This window comes from Mastomys coucha, unplaced genomic scaffold (genome assembly GCF_008632895.1).
Source record: "Mastomys coucha isolate ucsf_1 unplaced genomic scaffold, UCSF_Mcou_1 pScaffold21, whole genome shotgun sequence".
NCBI lineage: Eukaryota > Metazoa > Chordata > Mammalia > Rodentia > Muridae > Mastomys > Mastomys coucha.
In genome coordinates, this window is record NW_022196904.1 from 121,229,038 (window position 1) to 121,250,661 (window position 21,624).

At 45.8% G+C, this 21,624-nt stretch overlaps 1 protein-coding gene across 2 annotated transcripts in view; it reads right to left on the reverse strand.

Annotated features, from left to right (window-relative positions):
• Cpxm2 (carboxypeptidase X, M14 family member 2) overlaps positions 1 to 17,966 on the reverse strand; it is a 112,671-nt gene extending 94,705 nt beyond the window's left edge. Inside the window, exons 1-2 of one of the 2 annotated variants that reach the window (XM_031388590.1) lie at positions 17,519 to 17,966; positions 7,860 to 7,958 (exon numbers count right to left, since the gene is read on the reverse strand). In XM_031388590.1, the coding sequence (XP_031244450.1) occupies positions 7,860 to 7,958; positions 17,519 to 17,840 (421 nt within the window). In that variant the 5' untranslated portion in view covers positions 17,841 to 17,966. The remainder of the gene's footprint in view (positions 1 to 7,859; positions 7,959 to 17,518) is intronic. The other variant, XM_031388591.1, reaches the window with a different exon arrangement.
• Positions 17,967 to 21,624: the final 3,658 nt, after the last annotated feature.

Below are 21,624 nucleotides of genomic sequence, written 5' to 3' on the forward strand. Positions count from 1 at the left end.
CCAGTAATGAATGTCTAGCTCTCTTGAATTGTTTTTTTCATTGCTGCCTATAAATCCAATAGGATTCACTTATGGAATTCTCTTCTTTGCCTTTCTGAACTTGACATTCCTTCTGACCACTGAAAAGTGAGGAGGTCCTTTCCAGGCACTGAGATTGTTTACAGTGGCTTACTGTCTGATTCAGACACCAAAAGATGCCCTAAAGGGCGTGGGAGTCTCTCGGGGTCTTGGAAAGTCTGTGAGCTAATCTTGGTCTTATCTAATCACCCTTGGAAAGCTCTTTAATACTCAACACATCAAAAAAGACACTGAAGGCATGTCCCACTGCAGCTCTGGGACAGAAGAACTAAACGGGCCAGCCCAAAGACCAAAACATTTGGAAGAACCTAGAAAAATGGATGCCTACATTCCACCTAGAGACTTAGATCAATGACAGCAGATCTCAGAAGAGTCTTCTGAGGTTCCCAGAATCTCAAGAAGTCCCCAGATTCTGACTGGCATCTTTCACCTGTACAGTAAAAGGAGCCTGGAGAGTTTCTCTCCCAGACATTGAGAGTTCAACAAAGGAAAATCTCAGAGAAATGGGAGGCAAGCCCAAGCCTGGAGCCCATGGAGTCTGCCCCAGGAGGCTTCAGCCTCAAAGGAACTAGACACTTAGCTTGTCCTTGGATGCCCAGTTCAATGGCTGCCTCATCTGAAAAGCCTCCCACACTCCATTCCCAACCATTCCACTTATCCTACTCACCCAGCTTGGGGGCCAAACTCCTAACAAAAGCTCCACCATCTCATAGACTAGTCTACATCCCCGAAGAGGCTGGAAACCTGTCACCAGCAAAGTGAAGCCCTGACATCCAACCAATGCTTCCCAAACGCATGAGTGACACACATCGGAAGCTACTACAGCTGATAATCACTGTCAGGGAATCCTCAAGGGAAATTCATATTTTTCTTCATACACCACTAATAAAGACCCCAGAAGGTAATTACTAGTTCAAAACAGAATGCTTGTCATCTTCACAAATAGTACCACATACACCATCCCCCTGCGCTATTATTTACTTCACATTTCTATTATATCAGATAATTTCAGTGACTATTAGACTATTAGTGGAAGATAGAGATGGCTGTCTTCAAGACCTTGGAGAAGGCAAAGATAAAATTAAACATGATGGAAAAAAACACTAACCACCAAAGAAAAGGTTAATGATTGGTTTGCTTTACATTTACGAACATCTGTTATTCAAAAGACACCCTGTGTAGAGTGAAGAGATAAGCCAGTGGGTGGAGAGAAGCCTGGATCTGAGTGTCTGACAAAGGACTCACTGTCCTGCTATTGTTAAGGAAAGCAAACAAACAAACAAAACATTCCTGTGGAGGAGAAGAATTGCAAGGAAAAACCTGACCTGAGTGGGGTTGAACAAAATAAATCCTTCTAATGGCAAAGAAGCATTAGTTACCGTGAAAATACAAAGTAAGGCCACAACGTAAGAGCAGCACATGCCACAACATGAGTAAACTAGAGAGGGTGGGTAAGACCAAATGTGGGCTTTTAAGGAAGAGAAGCAACTGCTGGTGGGAATGCTGATAGTTACAATCAACTTGGAAAATTCCCTGCCAGTTCTGTGTATGAGGTGTTCTATGTGTGCATGCTCATATGTGCATGTTTGTGCATGTAAGTTTGTGTGCATGTGCCTATGGAGGTCAAGGGTCAAGGCCTTCTGCCTTCTCTGTTTGCTCTGTCTTGTTTTGGTTTTTGAAAGTCTCTCATTTAACCTGGAGACAACCAATTCGGTTAGACTGACTGGCCAGCAAGTGGAGGATTCCCCTACACACGTGCCCTGTCTTCTCCTCTCCTGCGCTGGGATTATAGGTATGTGTCTCTTTGCCCAGCACTTTTATTTCCAACATGGGGATCCAAACTCAAGTCCTCATGCTTGCAAAGCAAACACTTCACCAACTGAGTCATGTCCCCAGGCCCTCCCTAACAGCTCTTATTGAAGATAGTCAGTCCCTATGATTGAGTAACTCAACTAGAGGTGTAGACTCACATAAAAATAGTCCCAAATGCCGGGCAGTGGTGGCGCATGTCTTTAATCCCAGCACTTGGGAGGCAGAGGCAGGTGGATTTCTGAGTTCGAGGCCAGCCTGGTCTACAGAGTGTGTTCCAGGACAGCTAGGGCTATACAGAGAAACCCTGTCTCGAAAAACCAAAAAAAAAAAAAAAAAAAAAAAAAAATTGTCCCAAATGCACTCTGTAATAGCCAAAAGGTAAAATCTACACCAAATACCTATCAACAGGAAAATGAGTACATAGACAGTGATATATATAGTCCTGTTGTAGAATACTACAGACCCATGAAGATAAATGAGCATCATGGATGAGCCTCACAAACATGATAACCAGCAAAAGAAGTCAGACACAAGAAGTATGACATGAATCCAAAATATTACCAAATTCAAAATCACACAGATCACCTCTGATCACAGCAGTCTTTAAAGAGAAGCAGGGGATTAGCTGGTTGTGGGCCAGAGAAGACTTCAAAGATTCCAGCATAGTCTTCTTGTCATAAGTTGCAATTACACTGACTCATTTGCACACTGTGTGGTGTCCATGACAACCCAAATCAATGTGTAGTGATTACACACGCCAATGAGTTATAGCCTTATATTACCATACTTTTCTCTATACCTGTTAGCCCTTAATAATATTTTAATGGCTTAATTTTTGCCTAACTACTATATCATAAAGACACAAAACCAGATTTATTTATCCAATTCAGAAGGACTAAAAGAGATCTATGCTGAATATAAGAAAGTCAGTCTCCAAGGTTACATGGCATATGATTCTGTGTATCTCACTGTCTTACAGAGACAACACTTGGAGAACAGATCTGCATTGCCAACAGTCAGAGACTGAGTATGGGGAAGGGAGTGTCCATAAAGAAGAAGCCCAGAGAACCTCTGATGGGACAGTGTTTCTAGAAACCATGCATGATATAGCTGCACAGTCCTGCACACACACATGCACATGCATGCTGCACATGCACACACACACATACACATACATGCCCATACACACAAGCACACACACATATACACACACATGCATATGCATGCTCTACATGCACACACATGCACACATACACACATGTGCCAACAAACACATATACATATGCATACACACGCGTGCACACACATATACATATGCATGCACACTACACACACATACATGTATGCATGCACATATACAAAATCTACAATTTTGGCAAAATCTGAATATCTGAACATGGTCTGTCCTTGTCCAAGTTAGTTTCTTAACTCTAGTATTTTACTGTAGTCATGTAAGACATCCACACTGGTAGAGGCAGAGGGAAAGGTAGATCAGGCCCTTCTCTTAATACTTTTTTTGGTAACTTCTTGTGAATCTACAGTTATTTTCAACAAAACCTGTTTCTTAAAGAAGATTTTAAAAGATAAAACTTCATCTTGAGCTCAAGATGACTTGATGTGTTTCATAAAACTCTCAATTGCTTGAAGTATCTTCGACTTCAGAGAATTCTGGTTGAAAATTTTGTAACCACTCTTAAACTTGCCCTAGAAGCCAGAGAAGCAAAAAGGTAAACACACTTGAACCTATTACCAGATGAGGAGGGACAGCTACCACATGTGAGACAGATGAATGCAGGGGAAAACAGCTCCTGTGTGTGCCCCAGCTTTAATTCCAGGAGCTGTGGCAGCTAGAAAAGCAGACACTTTCTGATAACCTTCTCATGTGACTTCCTGGAGCAAGCAGATGCCTACATGTTCTTCCAGTCAATTTCCATAAGGATTCTCACCCTAAATTCTTAGGAAACATTGGAACAGAAATTGGGAGGTAAACTATCCCAACAGCAAACAAGAAGACTGGTGGTGACCACTCAGCAAGTTGGGCCAGTGGCCTGGATGTGGACATTTGGTAACAGGCAATCTCTGCTCAGGGCTAGTGCACAGACACCTCTCTTTATTCTATCAGCCCAACATGGCATGTGGGTCAGCCCAAAGTCAAGTAGCTTTCAACTTTGGGGAAGAGACTGGAAAGTCACATAGCAAAAGGTTTGGGCACAGAAAAAGGCGGCCGAGAAGTAGACAAGAGTTCAACCAGCCTCGTAACTGATCATAGAACACCACCCAGACTGGTATAGCACTTTAGGCACACAACACCTAAGTACACATTTCTCTTGGGAAAGTTCTTCAAATGCAATTTCCTTGGCTAAGGGAGTCACCCAGCCACCCACAGCACATTAGGGGACAGGATCTATGTAGCCCAACACCTTCGAAAAAAAATGTATGAACATGTGCAATGGACAATACCTTGGACTTGATATAGTAGACATCCAGGACACCTCACCCTTCTGTCACATCTTTAGCAAGGTTGCTAATGTGGTATGAGAGATGGATTCCAGGTCATGAGAATATCCAGTAGTATGCCTGTAGCCCAGCCTTGATCAACTCCATCCTACAGAAGTCCCCACAGGCTTCAGACACTTTGAAGGGCTCTGTCATTTGTCTTCACTGAAAACCTTCTAGTCAACACCCACAGTCTCTCTCCTCTCCTCTGCTGTGCAATAGGGAGCCCAGTTCTCTTCCCCTCCCATGTTCCCATCAATCCTTCCTTTAGAAAACATAGGATAATCTCACCGGCTAATATGATAGGATACTCCTCTATTGAAAATGTGATGGCTGTTTTTTTTTAATTTTTTGAATGATTAATATTTTTTATTAGATGTTTCCTTTATTTACAATATCTCCTTTCCCAGGTTCCCCTCCAAAAAGAAAAAGAAAAAAAGAAAAGAAAAGATAAAAACAAAAACTAAAATAAACCCCTGTTCCCTTCTCCATCCCCCTGCTCACCACCCCACTCCCTCCTGCTTACTGACCCTGGCATTCCCCTACACTGGGGCATAGAACCCCAACAGGGCCAAGGGCCTCTCCTCCCATTGATGACCAACTTGGCCATCCTCTGCAATACATATGCTGCTGGAGCCACTAGTCCCACCATGTGTACTCTTTGGTTGGTGTTTTAGTCCCTGGGAGCTATGAGGGGAAAAAAAAAGAATATGCAAATGCCAAATTTGTGTATCTACTCTACACAAAAATTTGTGTGTAAATATATTTTCATATGATGTATATGTTTTGTAAATACAAGTACATTCTTCTAATACTTATAATACTAAACTTATAATACTAAAAAGGAATAAAAAGCTTTATCATATTAACACATAAGTTTAAATATATAATGATTTAAGTCTTATACATGTTAATCTTAACCTACTTGCCTTTATTGGTAAAATAATAAAATTTTGGTTACCATAAAGAAAGAAAGAAAGAAAGAAAGAAAGAAAGAAAGAAAGAAAGGAAGGAAGGAAGTGTGATGGTTGCCTGTGAAGTGAGTGACCCTTTCCATGAGGGCAGATCAGGAAAATAGTCTTGCCAGTGGAGGCATTTGTGGCAGAAAAGAAAAAAAGCATGTGAACATTGCATGTCTGTGCACATGTGTGTATACATGTATGCATGTGTACATGCATTTTTGCAAATGTGAGTGTATATGTGTATATATGTGTAGAAATGGGCCTCCAAAAATCTTTCTGAAATGCTTCCCTCAATTTTAATAACTTCCAATTCTGAGAAAGAAGAAATAAGAAAATCCAACTCAACCCTTCTGCTGGAGCTACTGAAATAAAATCTGGACTAAATATGTTTTAAAATATGTTTGAAAGCACTCAAGAATCACCAGATACTAAAAAACTCTCAAGTCCAGATTGGTTGGCAGCAAAACTCCAAAATGCTCCTGAAGCTAGCATCCCATAGCGACCTCAGCCTGGTGGCATATGTGCACATAAAGGCCACCAGCAGATAAGGAGGCCCCTAACCAGAAAGGGGAGACTCTGTTCTAGTTTCATCTTTCATCACTAGGATAATATACCTTGACAAAAGATGGTTTAAAGATGACACCAGCTTATCTAGCTCACAATCCTAAGTTACAGTTGCCACTGAGGATGTCAAGGTACCAGAAACTCAAAACAGTGGGCTACTGTTAACATCCACAGTCAAGAGAAATGGATACATTCGTGCTTACTTAGACTTCCTTCAATTTCCCCATTTTACACAGTGCAGGGCCTCTGCCTAGGGAATGGTGCCTCTCACAATGAGCTGGGTTTTCTCAAATCAATTGCTTAATTAAAACAGTTCCCCACAGATAGACCCAAGGTTAACCCGAAGTAGATAATCTCTCTCTCATTTGGATTCACTTCCCAGGTACTATTAAGTGGGGTCAAGTTGATGAGTAAAGCTAATCATCGCAGATGCTTAGGAACCTGAGCCTCAGCATGAGGTCAGAATCCCAGCCCTAGCTACACACTGTACACTCAACACATGCTCCCAAGAGACAAGGTCTTTTCACTGGGTACCAGTGTCTATCTTCAGATGGAATACACATCCAGCTCTGTAAATGACTGCAGAAGCTCAGAAGAATTGGTTTTTCTTTATGTTAGAACATGCTGTTTGTTAGTCAGAGCCGTGATTTCTTTGGCAGCAGGTTGTTGGTTAGAAACATAGCCCCAACCCCTGTCATTGTGGCTAAGAGAACGTGCCACTTCCACGGTGACAGTCCACCGCTGGGGCACAGCTCGGGAGTAGATGTGGCAGCTGAGAGTGGGTCCTGTGCAAACCTGTCAAATGTTTTGCTAATTTTTCATGTGCTGTTATATCTATGCAAAAAGCCAATAATCCTGGAATCTTTCATTCTAAGCTCTGTTTTGCTACACAACCCTGGCCAAAGTACCCTCCCTTACCCTACAAAATAAAGGAGGAGGAAGAAGAGAAAGAACAGGAGGAGGGGGCAGGAAGAGGGTTGTAATGGTAGTGACACCCACAATGTTTAGCAGGGTGCCTGGAAAGGTCAGACACTGAGCAAAGGATATAGCTAGTACCATATACACTTAATAAATTGCCACTAATTCTAATATTAGCAAAAAAATGATCCTGAATATTAAAGCTTGGAACAATAAAGATACAATAATAGTGACAAAATAGTTAAGAAGCTACCCATAGCTACAACTAATGGGTCAGTGCCCCTTTGTAAGTCTAGAACTAACTAATAACACTGAGCATTCTTTTTCTATAAATTGGGGGTTTGGTTTTAGGGCTTTTTGAGACAGGACTTCATAGATCCCAGACTGTTCTCCAACTTTCTGTGTTGCTGAGGATGACCTTAAATTCCTGATCCTCCTTCCTCTATTTCTCTACTGCTGATCTTTTTAGGTGTGCACCATCACATCTGGTGTGTGCTGTACTGGGATAAAACCTAAGGCTTCATGCATGCCAGGAACTGACTCAATCAATCAAACTATGCACCCAGCCTACCGCTGAACACACTAGGGTGAGTAATTACACAACCAAAAGTTTCATACGGCTGCAAGATGTCAGGTCTAGTACTACAGATTCAGGAAATAAAAGACTTTATCACTGACCCCAGCGACCATGTACAAGGTCGGGAGACAAGAAATACACAACCAAGGCTATAGGCAGCTAAGAAATCACAATAATATGGACTTCCAGGAGGGGTAGTCTAAAGGAAAGGACAGAAAATTTGGAAGTGATTTGAACAATTCAATCAGGAAAATCTTGGTAAGACACCAATGCCACCCAGAAAACTTTGAGCTGGTGAGATATCTGCACTCATGCAGAATGGCTAAGAACAGACAAAGGTCCAGACCATCATCCCACAGGGTATCTGTGACCAGACAGCCATAAGAGCTGCCTGCACCCACCATGGGCAGATGACAGAAGGGGGTCAGGGACCCTCCAAGACCCTCACTTACTCTCTCTGACATCCTCATGAGCCACAGGGACACCATGGTCATCACTGGCAGCTTTTTCAAGATTCTTGCTTCTTCTGCCTTTTCTGTTACTATTCTTACCTAGAAAAAAAAGGGAAACAAAAATGATGTTATTCTTTGTATCAGAGGAGCCTCGGGATCCGAGAACTGATGGTCTTCTCCTGCAGAAAGCTGTTCTTAGCTTTGCTCCTCAGTCCCCAGGGCCTTGGATGCTAAGGGGTCTGTGGTTAAAGGAGAAGATGCTCAGTGCATATGGAGGTAATCACCCCTCATAGACCTGTGCACAACTGCAAGCTGTTAAGTACTGTAAGTCTACAAAATGCTGCTGAGCCTCCCTGGGGCACTAGGAATAATAGCTGGAACTGGAGGTCAACGTTGTACTTGGAAACTAAGCTAGCATGTTCCCTATGCTGAGCTCTCCCATGCAACTCTCTCTAAGGCCATGGCTTATGGACCTGTGAGTGAGTCTCCTGCTCACTGACTGGAGAGTGACCTAGGAGTCTAATATGATCCTGCTAATCTTCCAGTTTCTCCTCACATTGTCCCCCCCCCCCCCCCCGTTGGTTATAACAACACTTGGCATAAATTGTCTCCCTCATGGGCACACCCATCCCTCTCCTTTCAAGCTAATTGGCTCCTTCCCATCTTTTGAGTCTCAGTTCTGGCATCCACTTCCTTTCCTGATCCCCTACTTCCATCTAATCCTCCTTGGAGGGGCTCTGATAGCATCTGCTTAGAGTCAAGTTGCCTCTAGCATAGTCTAATGCAGGGATTTTGATTGAAGTGCTGAGGAGAAGGAAGGAGAAGTGGGATCCAGTCAGGGAAGGCTTAGCTAAGCAAGCCCAGCTGGCTCAGCACATCACCTGGGGCTTTAAGAATAGGAATGCCATACAGAATGCTCCCCACTAGGGAAGGCCTCTGTATAAAAACTGGCCAACTAAGGGATAGGGATACAGCCTTCCAGCGCACGAAAGACATGTGAGCCACAGTCCAGGCTTGTCTCTGGGAGACATGTATTCCCAGGATATCTCCAGGGCCACCAGCCTGACCTCTACTTTATTCCCTCCTCAACAGAAGAAAGTAGCAGAGCCTGCCACACAGGAAATTAGATCGAGGAGACAAAATGATACCTGTGAGACCTTCAAGGTGCAAAAGATAGCTCTTGTCCCTACCTGGCCAGCACTATCCTGAGGCCCACACATCATTAACACTACCCCATTTGCTAACAGCTAACAGGGCCAATGGGCTCCAAAATCTATAAGACATGTTCCCCGCAAGGTTCAACTCTCTGAGAACAAGAAGGACATTTTACAGTTGGGAACATGAAGGCCTAGGTCAGTGGTTGTCAACCTTCCTAACACTGGGACCCTTTAGTACATGTAGTGGTGACCCCCCAATCATAAAGTTATTTCTATTGCTACTTCATAACTGTAATCTTGCTCCTGTTATGAATCTGAATATAAATATCTGATGCGTGACACACCCCCAGAAAGGTTTCAACCCACAGGTTGAGAATTGATGGCCTAGCCTGGAGGAAGAGGGCTTCCTCAAGGTCACTGACAGCCAGGAGGTAACAGTGGCTAGTGACCAACTCCAATGGGCCTTCCCGGCCAGCACAAAGACCTCTTCCATACACCGCCCCTCCCCCCAGAACAAGAAAGACACCATATGCTCTGTACAGATGAAAGAAGAAAGAGAAGTGGAAATAGCGTTCAGAGAAGGAGCCAGAATCAAATAGGCATCTCCATCTGGGCCGCGTGACAACGCAGAATTCCTTAAAAGAAGCAAACTGCAGCGCTAATGCCGGCCACATGTTCTATTCTGGTCCTCGGGCAATAAATATAATTCCTCTCGCTTAATAGAAAACCATTTTTCCCCTTGCTACACAAGGAGCTTACAGTAGCAACCCCCAACCCACCCCAAACTGAAAAGCCCTTTGCTTCCCCGCAGTCTCTGCTTCCCCAGGAAATTCCAGGCTGCAGGGCTCTGCACTCCCCTTGAAGCAGGGAGCTGGCTAGGGTGCTGGAGGTTCTTACAGGATTCTTGGTACGAACCGCCCCCCCAACCCCTGTAGCAAGAAGGAAAAGCCACCACATGAGGTTCTCTTTGTAGCTCCCCGGTAACACAATCTAAACCTCTCTCTCAGAAATGTATCCTGCAGTTCATGTGTGTGACATGTGTGAGGGTACACACACAGGTTTGTACACATGCATGTAGAAGTCAGAAGATAATTACAGTTGTTCCTCACCCACTGTCTGCCATTTTTTCTATTTTAAACAGTGGGTCTCACTCATTTGGAACTTGCCAAGCATCCTGACCAACTGCCCAGCAATCCTCCTGTCTCTGCTTCCCCAGGTCTGAGATGGTTTTAACTATTATTTTAACACAAGGCCTGATCTAGATCTAACCTGAAGCCCCCCCCGCCTCCCTGAGGACTAGTTTTTGTGATGTTTGAAAGCACCATGCATGCTTCCAAGGGAGAGGCAAACATGGTAGATAGCCCTAAGGGCACAACAGCTATGCACACACTTTAGCAGTAACCAGCAACTCTCTAATCAAGTGCCTGGCACTTGAAATTTAGCTACCTACTCAGTGCTAGGTGGAGACATTGATGTTGCAGAAGAACCTACATCCAGCACCTTATTCACCAACACAATCCCTATCTAAATATTGTCCTTATACCCATAGGTAAATGTTGCTCTCACCCCTCATCAAAGTAACTTCTCTCTGCAACAGATAAAGGCTATCACAGACAACCACAACCAAACTGCAGAGAGCAAGGGATTATGTGGTGCTCTGTCCCAAGTGATACATTACAACATAATTCCTATACCTAAGGTTCATGGATCATTGTAGAAAAGATACAGAGCCATTGCAGAAGTAAGAGCCCAGGGAACAGGACATTTCCTGTGGTTGTGTCTTCTGGAAATATGAAAGAGACATCCATGAGGTCTTACTAACTTAGACGGCTAAACATTACCTGAGAATTACATCATCAGTGGGCATTCTAATGTGGGAAGGGTAAGCTCAAGAGGCCTCAATCCTAGACAAAGAACTACAAGCAACTAAGGAACTCTGAGAACAGGAGAAATGGTTTTCCAATGAAAAGGCTTCTGACTGGTTATCCAATATCAAGTGGTCAGCCCTGAGATCATAAACATACATATAACATTATATAAACTGAGCAGGTTGTAGTTATGTATTTAGGAGTGTGAGTGTGTGTGTGTGTGTATGTGTGTGTGTGTGTGTGTGTATACATGTATATATGTATAGATATAATTAAAGAAAGAAGCCATGAAATTGAAAGAGCAAGGAGGTACAAGGGAAGGGTTGGAGAAAAGAAAGGGGAGGGGAAAATTATTTAATCATATTATAATTTCAAAAAACATTATTTAAAAAGGAAAAATTTTCTGCTCCATACAGATAGAAGCAGGAAAGTGACAAGGCACAAGGAAGGGGGTGCTGAGGATAGTCAGTATCAGAGGAGACGTGTGGACTGGAGTGAATCTGAGAATCAATGCAACACTTAGATGACATGCTTGTTTCCAGCCATGGGTGACCTCAGTAGTCTGGCAGAGAGGGGACACTGAGGGTCACTAGGGAAACAGCAGTGCCACTATACTAGGGCCAGGTCCAAATCAATGCACTCACTAATGCCTGTCTTCCCCCTCCCCCATCTATTCTTCTCAGGTGCTGTATCCTTCATGAGAAAATTGGCTGAAGAGCTTCAATCCCCTGGGACCAGGGCACAAGGACAGTGGCTCGGCAGTGACTCTGAAGCCAGCACTCCCACTCTCTGTACCAGTAGTTCTCAACCTGTGGGTCATGACCCTGTCACAGGGGTTGCCTAAGACCATCAGAAAACACAGATGTTTACATTACAATTCATAACAGTAGCAAAATTACAGTTATTAAGTAGCAATGAAATAATTTTATAGTTGGGGGTCGCCACAACATGAGGAACTGCATTAAGGGGTCGAAACGATAGAAATGTTGTGAACCACCGCTCTATGCAGTCAACCACCCTCCTGATTCTCAACCACAACCATATGTACTTCTTCATCTTCAAGGAAACACTCCAGTAACAGCGCCAGGCAGGTGGGTGCATGCAGGAGAGTGTGGGTCCTTTGTAGTGGGCTGCACTGGGTACGCTGGGCATCTACCTGCCTGGGTTTTGGCTCTACTGAGATCAGGCTGAGGCGAGCAAACATGTACTACAGGATTGTACCTGGAGATGATTTCATGCAGCCCAAGGAAAGGGAGCTACAAAGAGAAAGGAGATGCCAACAACCCAAATGCATTGGCTGTCAGGATCTACAAGACAGACCCATTAGGTAGGGATTCCAGAACAGGGGTAAGGTGACACAAAACTGTCCCCAACCCCATCAGAACCTGGGAGACCACACTCGTGTAACCTCACACCTCAGCAGGCACTGCATGTTTGACACAGTCCTCCAGGGAGGAGTCAAGGCTTGGAAAGCCAACACGTCAACACGTGCGTGTAAGGGGCGGAGTCCTGCCCTTAGCTGGCTCTGAATTCTCAGCAGGATTACCAAGGAGCACTGCACATGCATTGTTTGGAGTAGATTGTGCATCAAATCAGTAGCATCAGAGGCTGATTAACACCCGGAGGTGTTCTTTGCCATGTCAGCCATCGGTGAGAGCCAGTGAGCAGCCCAATGGGAGCCAACCACTTAGGAATACTAATCCTTCCCACAGCCACTCAAGGAAACCGAACTCTAAGGTTTCATGGCCCAAATGGCAGCTGCCCAGATAGGGACCAGAGAGGACCTCAGAGGGAAGATCCTGTTGCTGCTGGTGGTAGAGGAGGCCTTACCTCAAAGTCCAGGCTCTGGGATTAAAGCTGATTTTGTCCCTGGCATGATGCATGATCACTTTGGGATGTGGAAGGCACAGATCCAAGAGATAGATGGGAAAAAGCCGTGACTGTTTTAGAACCACAGCTGCAATCTGGCTTCCTGGATCCCTGTAAGGTCTCCACCCCCTATTCTCCAGGCACAACCCTGATTTCTGGAGCCATGGGTGTAGGTAAGGAGAACAGGCCAGCAGTAAGTTAACTTTGGAAAGCGTTCTGGAAAGGATGGCAGTGCCTCAGGAAGCAATGCTTTTTTTCCTAATCCATCCTTTCCTTCGGAGCTTTGCAGGGAGTCGACTTGGATGGAATATTTCAGGTTTAATACCAAAGCATATATAGGCTGACATCAAGGCTTTCTTGTTCTTTAAGTATGCTGCTAATCGTCCCTGGGCTTATTAAAAACAGTACTGAAATGTCGACAAGCATATACTCCTAATCCTCACACTCTCAGGTTTGCCCAAGATAGGGCATTTCCATCAAAGGCCGGGCTGCTCTTACCCAACAAAAGATGAGGCAAAGCTCTAGAGGAAAGCCCCTTCCATCAACCAGTAACAGTGCACCCGAAAAGGGCATTGTTTACAAGCAAATATGTACAAATAACCACCCTTTTTTATTTCCCCTGACCGCTGGGACATTACACATACTAAATGCAAGCTGGATGATTCTGGGCATAGACCTACAAACAAACATGACTCTCTGCACACTACATACCTCAGAGAGACTAGCTCAGGAGTAGCGGGGGATCTCTGTGAGTTTGTTCAGATCCTAACAGTGGGACATTCTAGCCTGTGGCTGGAAATACTACAAAGAAGTCAGTGGGAAATCAAAATGAAAGCCTCCATAGCCCAGCCAGCTTCTAAGCCAAGGAGCCGTGGAGAAAGAAAACAAAGTATCCAAATCATTTACTCCCTGTCTTGTTTGTTTTGTTGTTTCCTTCTTTCTGAGGTGGAAAAAAAACCAGGTGAATTATGCAATTGTGGTCTATTAGTTGGCTATGCATTGGTTGGTTGTTTTTTGAGACAGGATTTCTCTGTGTGGCCTTGGCTGTCCTGGAACTCACTCTGTAAACCAAGCTGCCCTCGAACTCAGAGATCCACTTGCTTCTGCTTCTGCAATACTAGGATTAAGAATGTGTGTCACCACTGCTCAGCAGGTAGCTACGTTCTATCCTACAAAAGGAAGGTGACCACAACTCAAAGTCATGTCAAAGCAAGCATACCCTAAATCCACCGGTGTGACCCCATGAGGCTGATATCTTATTCTTCCTGCTCAGTGATGAACACTAGGGACCTGAGATTCCCTCCTAGGAACACAAAACATTCCAACTTCAGAAACTGTAGGGTTCAACTAGAAACAGCTGAGTAAACAGAGTTAGAAGAAAGTTGTCAATGAGAAAGAATATTCTAGCAGTCAGTACTGTCCATCCAATGAGCTGATGGCCTTGAAGTGGGAGAGTTCGTCTAGGGAGGGGTGAGTAGAAGTTGTGCAGCCACTACCTGAACCCTGCAGTGGATAGGAATTTGTACTGTGACCATTTTACACATGTGCACACATATACATATGCATGCAAGCATACACATGCATGAAGAAAGGTACTGGAACGCATACATACTCAAGCATACATATATACATATGCAACATAAGTACATAGAGAAACTTCTGAAATGTAACATTACAACCTAATTAATAGTATTTGTAAAAATCTATGCCATGCTTTCAAAAGCCAGTGGGAATTCTCAGCCCCCTGAAGATGGCTGGCACTGTTTAAAGATATTTTGTTTGTGAGGCAGAGAGGAAGGTCCTACCAGTATCTCATAGTTCAATACAGCCTATCCTACAACACACAGGACACCAACCCTCTCAAAGCACATGTGTGCTCAGTCCAAAATGCAGAGACCGCCAATGTTTCAAATGAATACTAGAGTTACCTAAAATTTCCCATTGGGGAAGCTGAGGGGTAGAACATAGGACCTCACCCTAATATTTCTCTAAGTACCTATGAGTCTGTAATTAGTTTAAACTAAACCCTTAAGTAAATGTGTACGTTTCCAATATCTCCTTTACCGACTCCAACTTTTAGCTCCCAAGAGTTAAGTGGAAAATATTTCTGTCTCCAAATATGATACACATGTGCTACCCAAATCAGTTCTCTGCTTTATCCATCCCTCAACCCTATCCTCTGCTCCCACCTCGGTCCCTAGCTGGTCCTGGAACCCAGCAAGCAACTGTAGCACAGTAAACTCCAGAAGTTTACATCTAACAACATCCCAGAGCAGAATACCAATCCCTTTCCTCTGGCACACATTTCTAAGGTTGGTCATCTGCTCATAAAATAGCTGGCTATACAGAAAAGTGCCTTTACAACATTGTAAGTACAAGATACAAGCCACCACTTACTGTGGGATATAATCGTCTTCTCTCTATGCAGTTGAAGTGCACAAATTCTGCAGTCTCCTAACCAAGGTCATTTTAATCTAATCTAACCTAATATCTCCTCTACTTCATGCAGTTTGGGCTTTGATCCACAATTGAAAGTTTTATTGAACACACACAGAGGAGGGGGGGCAGAGGAAGATGGAGGGAGACAGAGAGGCATTAGTTTAAACTACCCAATGAGTGTCACACTCATCCTAGCTGGGGAAGCTCTAAAATGCCCCGCCTGATTCATTAGGAAAATGGCTGAAAGAGCAGCGAGCCAGGAAGCAGCTCCCTAAAGACTTGTGAGCCTGGTTCCGGTGCTTCAGGATGTGTCTTCCATTTGGAGACAGGACCCAGGTGGCTAAGTACTCACCAGGAACAGTTAACTACCTGTCCTCTAGCCAACTTCTGTCTGCAAGATCACTGTCCAAAAGCAAGTGACAGATTATACCTGATTTCTCTTTCGGAGACCCCATTGCTAGGCTGATAACCACTGATGCTCCAAGAAAGGAGGTCCACTTCTGGGTTGTAATAGCTGCGTGCCCAGGCATGCTAGCTGGGACACTGCTGAGCCTGGGCTATGTGACTTTCTGAGCTGTTAGGAAAGACTATAACTGGTCACTGGATGAGAGTACCTGAACATTAAGTCAGCTTATTAATCAGGCCTAGTCAGTCATCTCCCCCTGGGAAACACTGGCATGTCCCTTTTACTATTTATTTTCTCGCATTCCATGTTCTGTGCAACTCTCAGTGCACCTGTGATTACTTCCCCAAAGTTACACAATTCTGTGAGGTCCTTGGAGGAGTGGCCTGTCTGTCTTATGTTCGCTATCCCCAGAGCTTCACCTAACAGTGCTGGGCAGACACTTAGAAACCATGTGTGGTGCAAATGAAGAGCTCCCAAGCAACAAACACACCTCAACGTTCAGGGCACACTAAAGGACACTGTGAAAGACTTGGGCAGCAATCAGGCACAGTAAAAGGCAGGGGCAGACACTCTTCTTTCTATCTGCAGGTGAAGAAGCAACTGAGGCTCAAAAAGTAGAACTCAAATTCCAGGTCCCAAAATGGTAACCCCACGACCTGGCTGGTAAGGCAGGCTTTCAGTTCTCCCAAGCAGAACAATGACAAAAATAAGTCACTTCCCTGTTTGAGCTAAAGGCTCCTCATCTGTAACATGGCAAGGGTAGCCATCTGCCAGAGTCAGAAGGGAACTAAATGAGACCAGGGGACACCACCAAAATCAGCATCTCATCCCACTTCTTCATGTCCAGCCACTGCAGCTTTTCTACATCTTAATCACTATCATCCTCCAGAAAAAGGAGAGGAAGTCTCTGTGGTTCTATTTGTGTTTGCCCAACTTTGGGAACTGTCAGTGGCAGACAGCGGGGACTTAGCCATATACAAAGGTGGTAGCCTCAAAGGGGACTCAGGAGCATCTGCGTCTTCCCATGCCACCCTGCCTGGTGACCTTAATATCCATCTAACCAAATGAAAGCCACTTCTGAGCCCAGAGCTCTGTGACCCGGCACATGATTTCTTTAAGGTAAAGGTACTCCAAGGCCATAGAATTTGGTCACTGTCCTGCTGGCTTCCCATGATTAAAATAGTGGGAACATAGCTGCTGCATTGAGCAATCACTATCTGAAACAGTTAAGAGAAAGTCCTCTTCACAGGTTTGTGATAAAGGCTGAACCAGAAGAAAATGAGGATGGATTTGAGATTAGCCCAAGGGATGGATAGAGCATCCCAGGCTGCCAGGCACTCAGAGCTTTCCAGGGCTCCTGTAGTCTGCCCTTTCCAAGAAGGCAGAAATCTTGGCTGCAGCAGAGACCAAGAGTGATCCAAAGTCTGCAGCTGGAACTGTGCCATCCTGGGCATAGTGGATTTAAGGGGCTCACTGAGGAGGGGGTGGAGGGAACTGAGAAGAGCACTGTCTGAATAAAGGTCACTGACTGAGCCTTGCCAAGGCCATCTGCCAAATGATACCAGCCAGTCACATGCCCATTGATAAAATCAGTCTGAAGAAAACACCTCTGAAGATTGAAGACATAAGCAGAGCAGGAAGAAGCAACAGATGCCTCCTTAGGCTGTGCCTGCGAGCATCAATGGTAGTATTGGGACACCGGGCCGCTCCCCAGGCGGCTTCCCAAAGAGCACCATTCTGTTTCTGCCTAAGGGGGCAGGGAGAGAAAGCTGAACTTAGCTCAGATACAGTCTCTAGGGAGTAGCACGGTATCACTGGACTTTGGCTGGGCTCACTCAAGAAAACATACTGGAAGCCAGGTGTCCCCTGTAGTGCCATGATCGCGGGCGCCCCCTCGGATAGCTCGATGCAAAAAGTTACCTGGTGGAGGCGTCTCTGCAACTAACTTCTCCCTCTTGGGAGCCTTCTTGGGCTTGATGGCCTTCTTGGGCGTCCTGGGCCCCTGCTGGTGAGGCTCCTGCGGTTCCTGCTCCTCCACCCTAAGGTCCTCATGCCGTGAAGGCGAGAAGAGCTCCGGCTCCGGCTCAGGTTCCGGATGCTCATAATAGTGCCCGCGCCTCCAGAGCTCCTGGCTGTAATAGTCAGGCTCCTCGAAGGCTGCGCCCTGGGCTCTGACTCCAGACAGGGCCACGGCCACAAATGCCAGGGCCAGCGCCAGCAAGGCGGTCCCCAGACCGGCCATGCCCTCTCTGCCCCGAGCCCCGGGTAGGGTCGGGTCCCCGGAGCGGCAGGCTAGCTAGGAATGACGGCTACGGCACGGGACAGGGGCGCGGGCGCGGCAGCGGGTGCAGATGGTGGGTGGGACAGGACGGACGGGCGGGGCTGGGCCGGAGTGGGGCGGGCAGGGGCGCGCCCAGGAGAGGCTAGGCGCCGGTGGAAGCGCAGTCCCTCCAACCCTCCCAGGGCCTCTCCAGCAGGTGTTGGAGGCCACTAGAAGACTGTCAGCAGCCTTCCTTGCATTTCTAGGAGGCCAGTGTGTTGTCCTCCTGGGCACCCCTTTTGCAGAGGCAGGGCATGATGACCGTGGATTCAGGGCTGTATCTCCCATTCCTACATTTTGCAGAAGAACAAATCTGAGTTAAGACTGTCCTGAAATGCTAAGGTGATAACCAGCAGGCTGCCCTCCAGTCTTGTTGCCCCAGCCCAAGAAGGAATCCCAGATTTCCTGGATGAAGTTTCCCAAGAGCAAGGCCTAAGGGTCTGGGAATCCCTGCTGCCTACCCTCCAGAGTGTGGTTCTGTAGGAGAGATTGGAGCCACCCGAAGACTATTATCTCATAAGTTACAAGAGGGCATTTGTATTTGTCTCTTCCAAGAATCCAGGTTTCTCTAGAGAACCCTGGTGTCACTTCCCTTTGATAAAGTGCCTTTCACCTTTACCCAAAAATGCCTTAGTTTCCCCTTCTTCTTCTTCTTCTCCTCCTCCTCCTCCTCCTCCTCCCCCCTCCCTCCTCCTCCTTCGTCTTCTCTTAGTGCAATAGAGAGAAGCCAGTGGCCCCAGCTTCTCTCTGGGCTGGGAAACTGGGAAGACAGGCTCTGCACCAATATTCTATGGCTCCTCTAACACATTGAGACTGGTTTAAAACTAGAGACTTGCTGACTCACAGGTTGAATGTCTGAGGCAGCAGCACCAGACTGTGTGTCAAGGTATGTGCAGTGGTGGCTGAGGGACTCATGTATTGTGAGAGCTGGGGTTGGGGGATAGCTTTCATATCCACTCAGTGTATCGCTAAAGTCAGGTCCTAGCAGTGGTACACATAGGGTTCCATATATTTCCTGGTGTTTAGCTACGACTCTTCTGCAGTTTGCTTTGTGTGCTTTCTGGGGCCTGCCTCAGGTCTTTGCATGGTGCCCTGCATCTCAGAGTCAGAATTTACAGGTCAAATCTAAACTGTACTTTCAAATCACCCCTATTTTTTTCTATCTCCACCTAGGGAAGAATATACTCCACATTTAAGAGGCTCTGAGATGATTCAGAACCGGTCCCAAATGTCCTAGGTCTACTCTGGACATTTATTTCACAGGTCCTAGAGATTCAGTAGAGGTGCCTCCAAGTAGCCACAGTGTTTGGCAGCTATAAAGACAACTAGCCCTTAAGTCTGTCAGTCTGTCCCTGAAAGATGATCCAAGGCCTGAAATATGATCCGAGGGTGCCTCTGAGGTGAACCTGCGCACAGGGCTAAGGCTTCTGCATTTACCTAGGAGAGGGGACTCAGAGGCCTGAGGCCCCCAATGTCAGGCAGCTCAGCTGTTACTCTGCCTCACTCCTTTGACCTCACCGCTCCTATCCAGGCCACCCAGCCAGCCTATGGATGGCAGTTTTAGGAACTCCCAGCTGGAAGGGAAATTTGTAGAAGACACAAGAGAAAATTGTAGCTGACCCAGGGCCCATGGGAGATGGCTGGAGGACCTTGAATCTAGTTGCCAAACCCAGGATACTTGGGAATCAAGATCCAGAAGAGTTCTCCAGAGAAGAAGGAAGTGTTTCTCCTCCCCTGGCTTCCCAAGAAGGCACTGGTTTGGGCGGGATCCCATCCACTCTTCTCTGTGTATGTCTTCGAGCTTACTCAAAGGAGTTGTCCTATCTAAAACTAGCCACTACAGACAAGAAAACAAGTCCCAGGGATCTGTGTGGCACAGAGAAGAGAGGCTTCATGGGCAAGACACAATTCTTAAAGTCCCAGCTAACCAGTGAAGCCTAGGAAGAGATCCATTTAGAGTCCTGGCAAAAAGGGCCATAGGTCTAATACCCAGGCCAGGTGGTCTAGCAGTAGATAGACACCAGGCCCATACAGACCTGGAAACATCCTAAACACTAGGCTCAAGTGCTTTCCACATGACTTTGACAGAGCTGAAGTCTAACACTACCTTCCATTTAAATTCTAGAGAATGGCTGAGGACAGGGTCACCCTCAGACCTATGACAAACTGGTAATGGTGCAGGTACAATCTGCTTGAGCCAGTAGTTATAGTAAATGTTGGTATCCATGAATCTCTAATTACTGGAAGGTTTTATATCTTCTCTTGGTAACTACAAGGTCACCAATGGGGCGTGCACCTGCCCTGCCTTGTCTGGGGCGCTTCCGGAGAATGTCCCCATCTGAGCGTGCCTCTCTCCAAATCCCTCGAATCAGGAAGTGAGCCCTGCTCTCTCAGTTCTCGCTAACGTTTGCTTGTTTGTTTTCCCTGGAGAGATGCATAATTAGAGAGAGCAGGACAAACAGAACAGAGCCTGTTGGTTTGCTCAGTGCCAGCTCTCCAGAGTGACAGCCAGCAGCACATCACTCCTTGCCTTACCCCCTCCTCTCTGGGGATACTCACTTGCAAATCTGTGCCATCCAGTCAAAGGTCACAAAATATAGAGAGGAGAGCAAAGCTGAGTTTATTATTCTCATCTCCAAGCCTCTTCTTGCCTTCCTGTGCCTGCCTGTCTGCAGGGAAGGTCTCTGCCAAGATGCCTTCTCAGCTTCCCTGATGAAGTCTCTCTCTTCACCCATATGACAGCTATCAGAAAGGCCCGTGCTTGTACATTTTTCTTTTTGGTTTTTGTTGCTTGGTTGGTTTTGTTGTTGTTGTTGCTGTTTTGATGGGTTTTGTTATTTTGGTGGTGGGGTTTGTTAGTTTGTTGTTTAGTTTTGTTTGAAGAAGGGTCTTGTGCATCCCAGGCTGGTCTTCAACTCACTACATTTCCAAGGATGACCTTGAACTTCTGATCCTCTCGCTTCTACCTTCCAAGTGTTGGGATTGTGGGCCTGTATAACTAAGTCCAGTTCTGTATGGTGTTGGAGACTCAGGGCTTCATGGATGCTTGCACACACTCTGCCAATTGAACTACATCTCAGCCCCGGCATTACTCTTTTACTGACCTCTTCCTCTGCTCCTGCCGCTCCTCCCTTAGTGTCTCATTCAGAGAGATCTTTGCTAGGTCACCACGGCTCTCCCTTACTTGGTCTTGCTGTTTCCAGATCTCTGACCTGCAGGATATCATGCACTTGATACCCACTCTCCAGGTCCAATGCCGCTCCCCTAGTGAAGACCCCACAGAAGATCAGTCCATCTAAATGAGATCTCAGGTTCACTGTGCTTAAAGTTAGTCCTCTCCACTCCCAACGGGTGATCGTGGTAAGGCATGTTGTTTGTAGCCTCTGCTACAGCTTTTATAGGCTCCTCAGAAACTAGTAATTATGATAATCTACTGATTTTACATCCTCTGCAGAAACAAAGAGAGCACAAGAGAGACAGAAAATCCTTGTCATGTGACTTAACTTGGCAAAGGTCTTTCGTAGCACCAGCCAGAGAGTGTTTTTCTCTGAAGCCGTTTTTGCTCTTAACCCAATAATGTGTCTGTCTAACTTCAGTCTGAGACCCCAACAAAGGGTTGGGAGCATCTCTCCAGAGGACCAGAGGAGCTTGATAAAATATGGGCTCATCTTAGATGATAGCCATGCAAATAAAACCAGGCTACTAC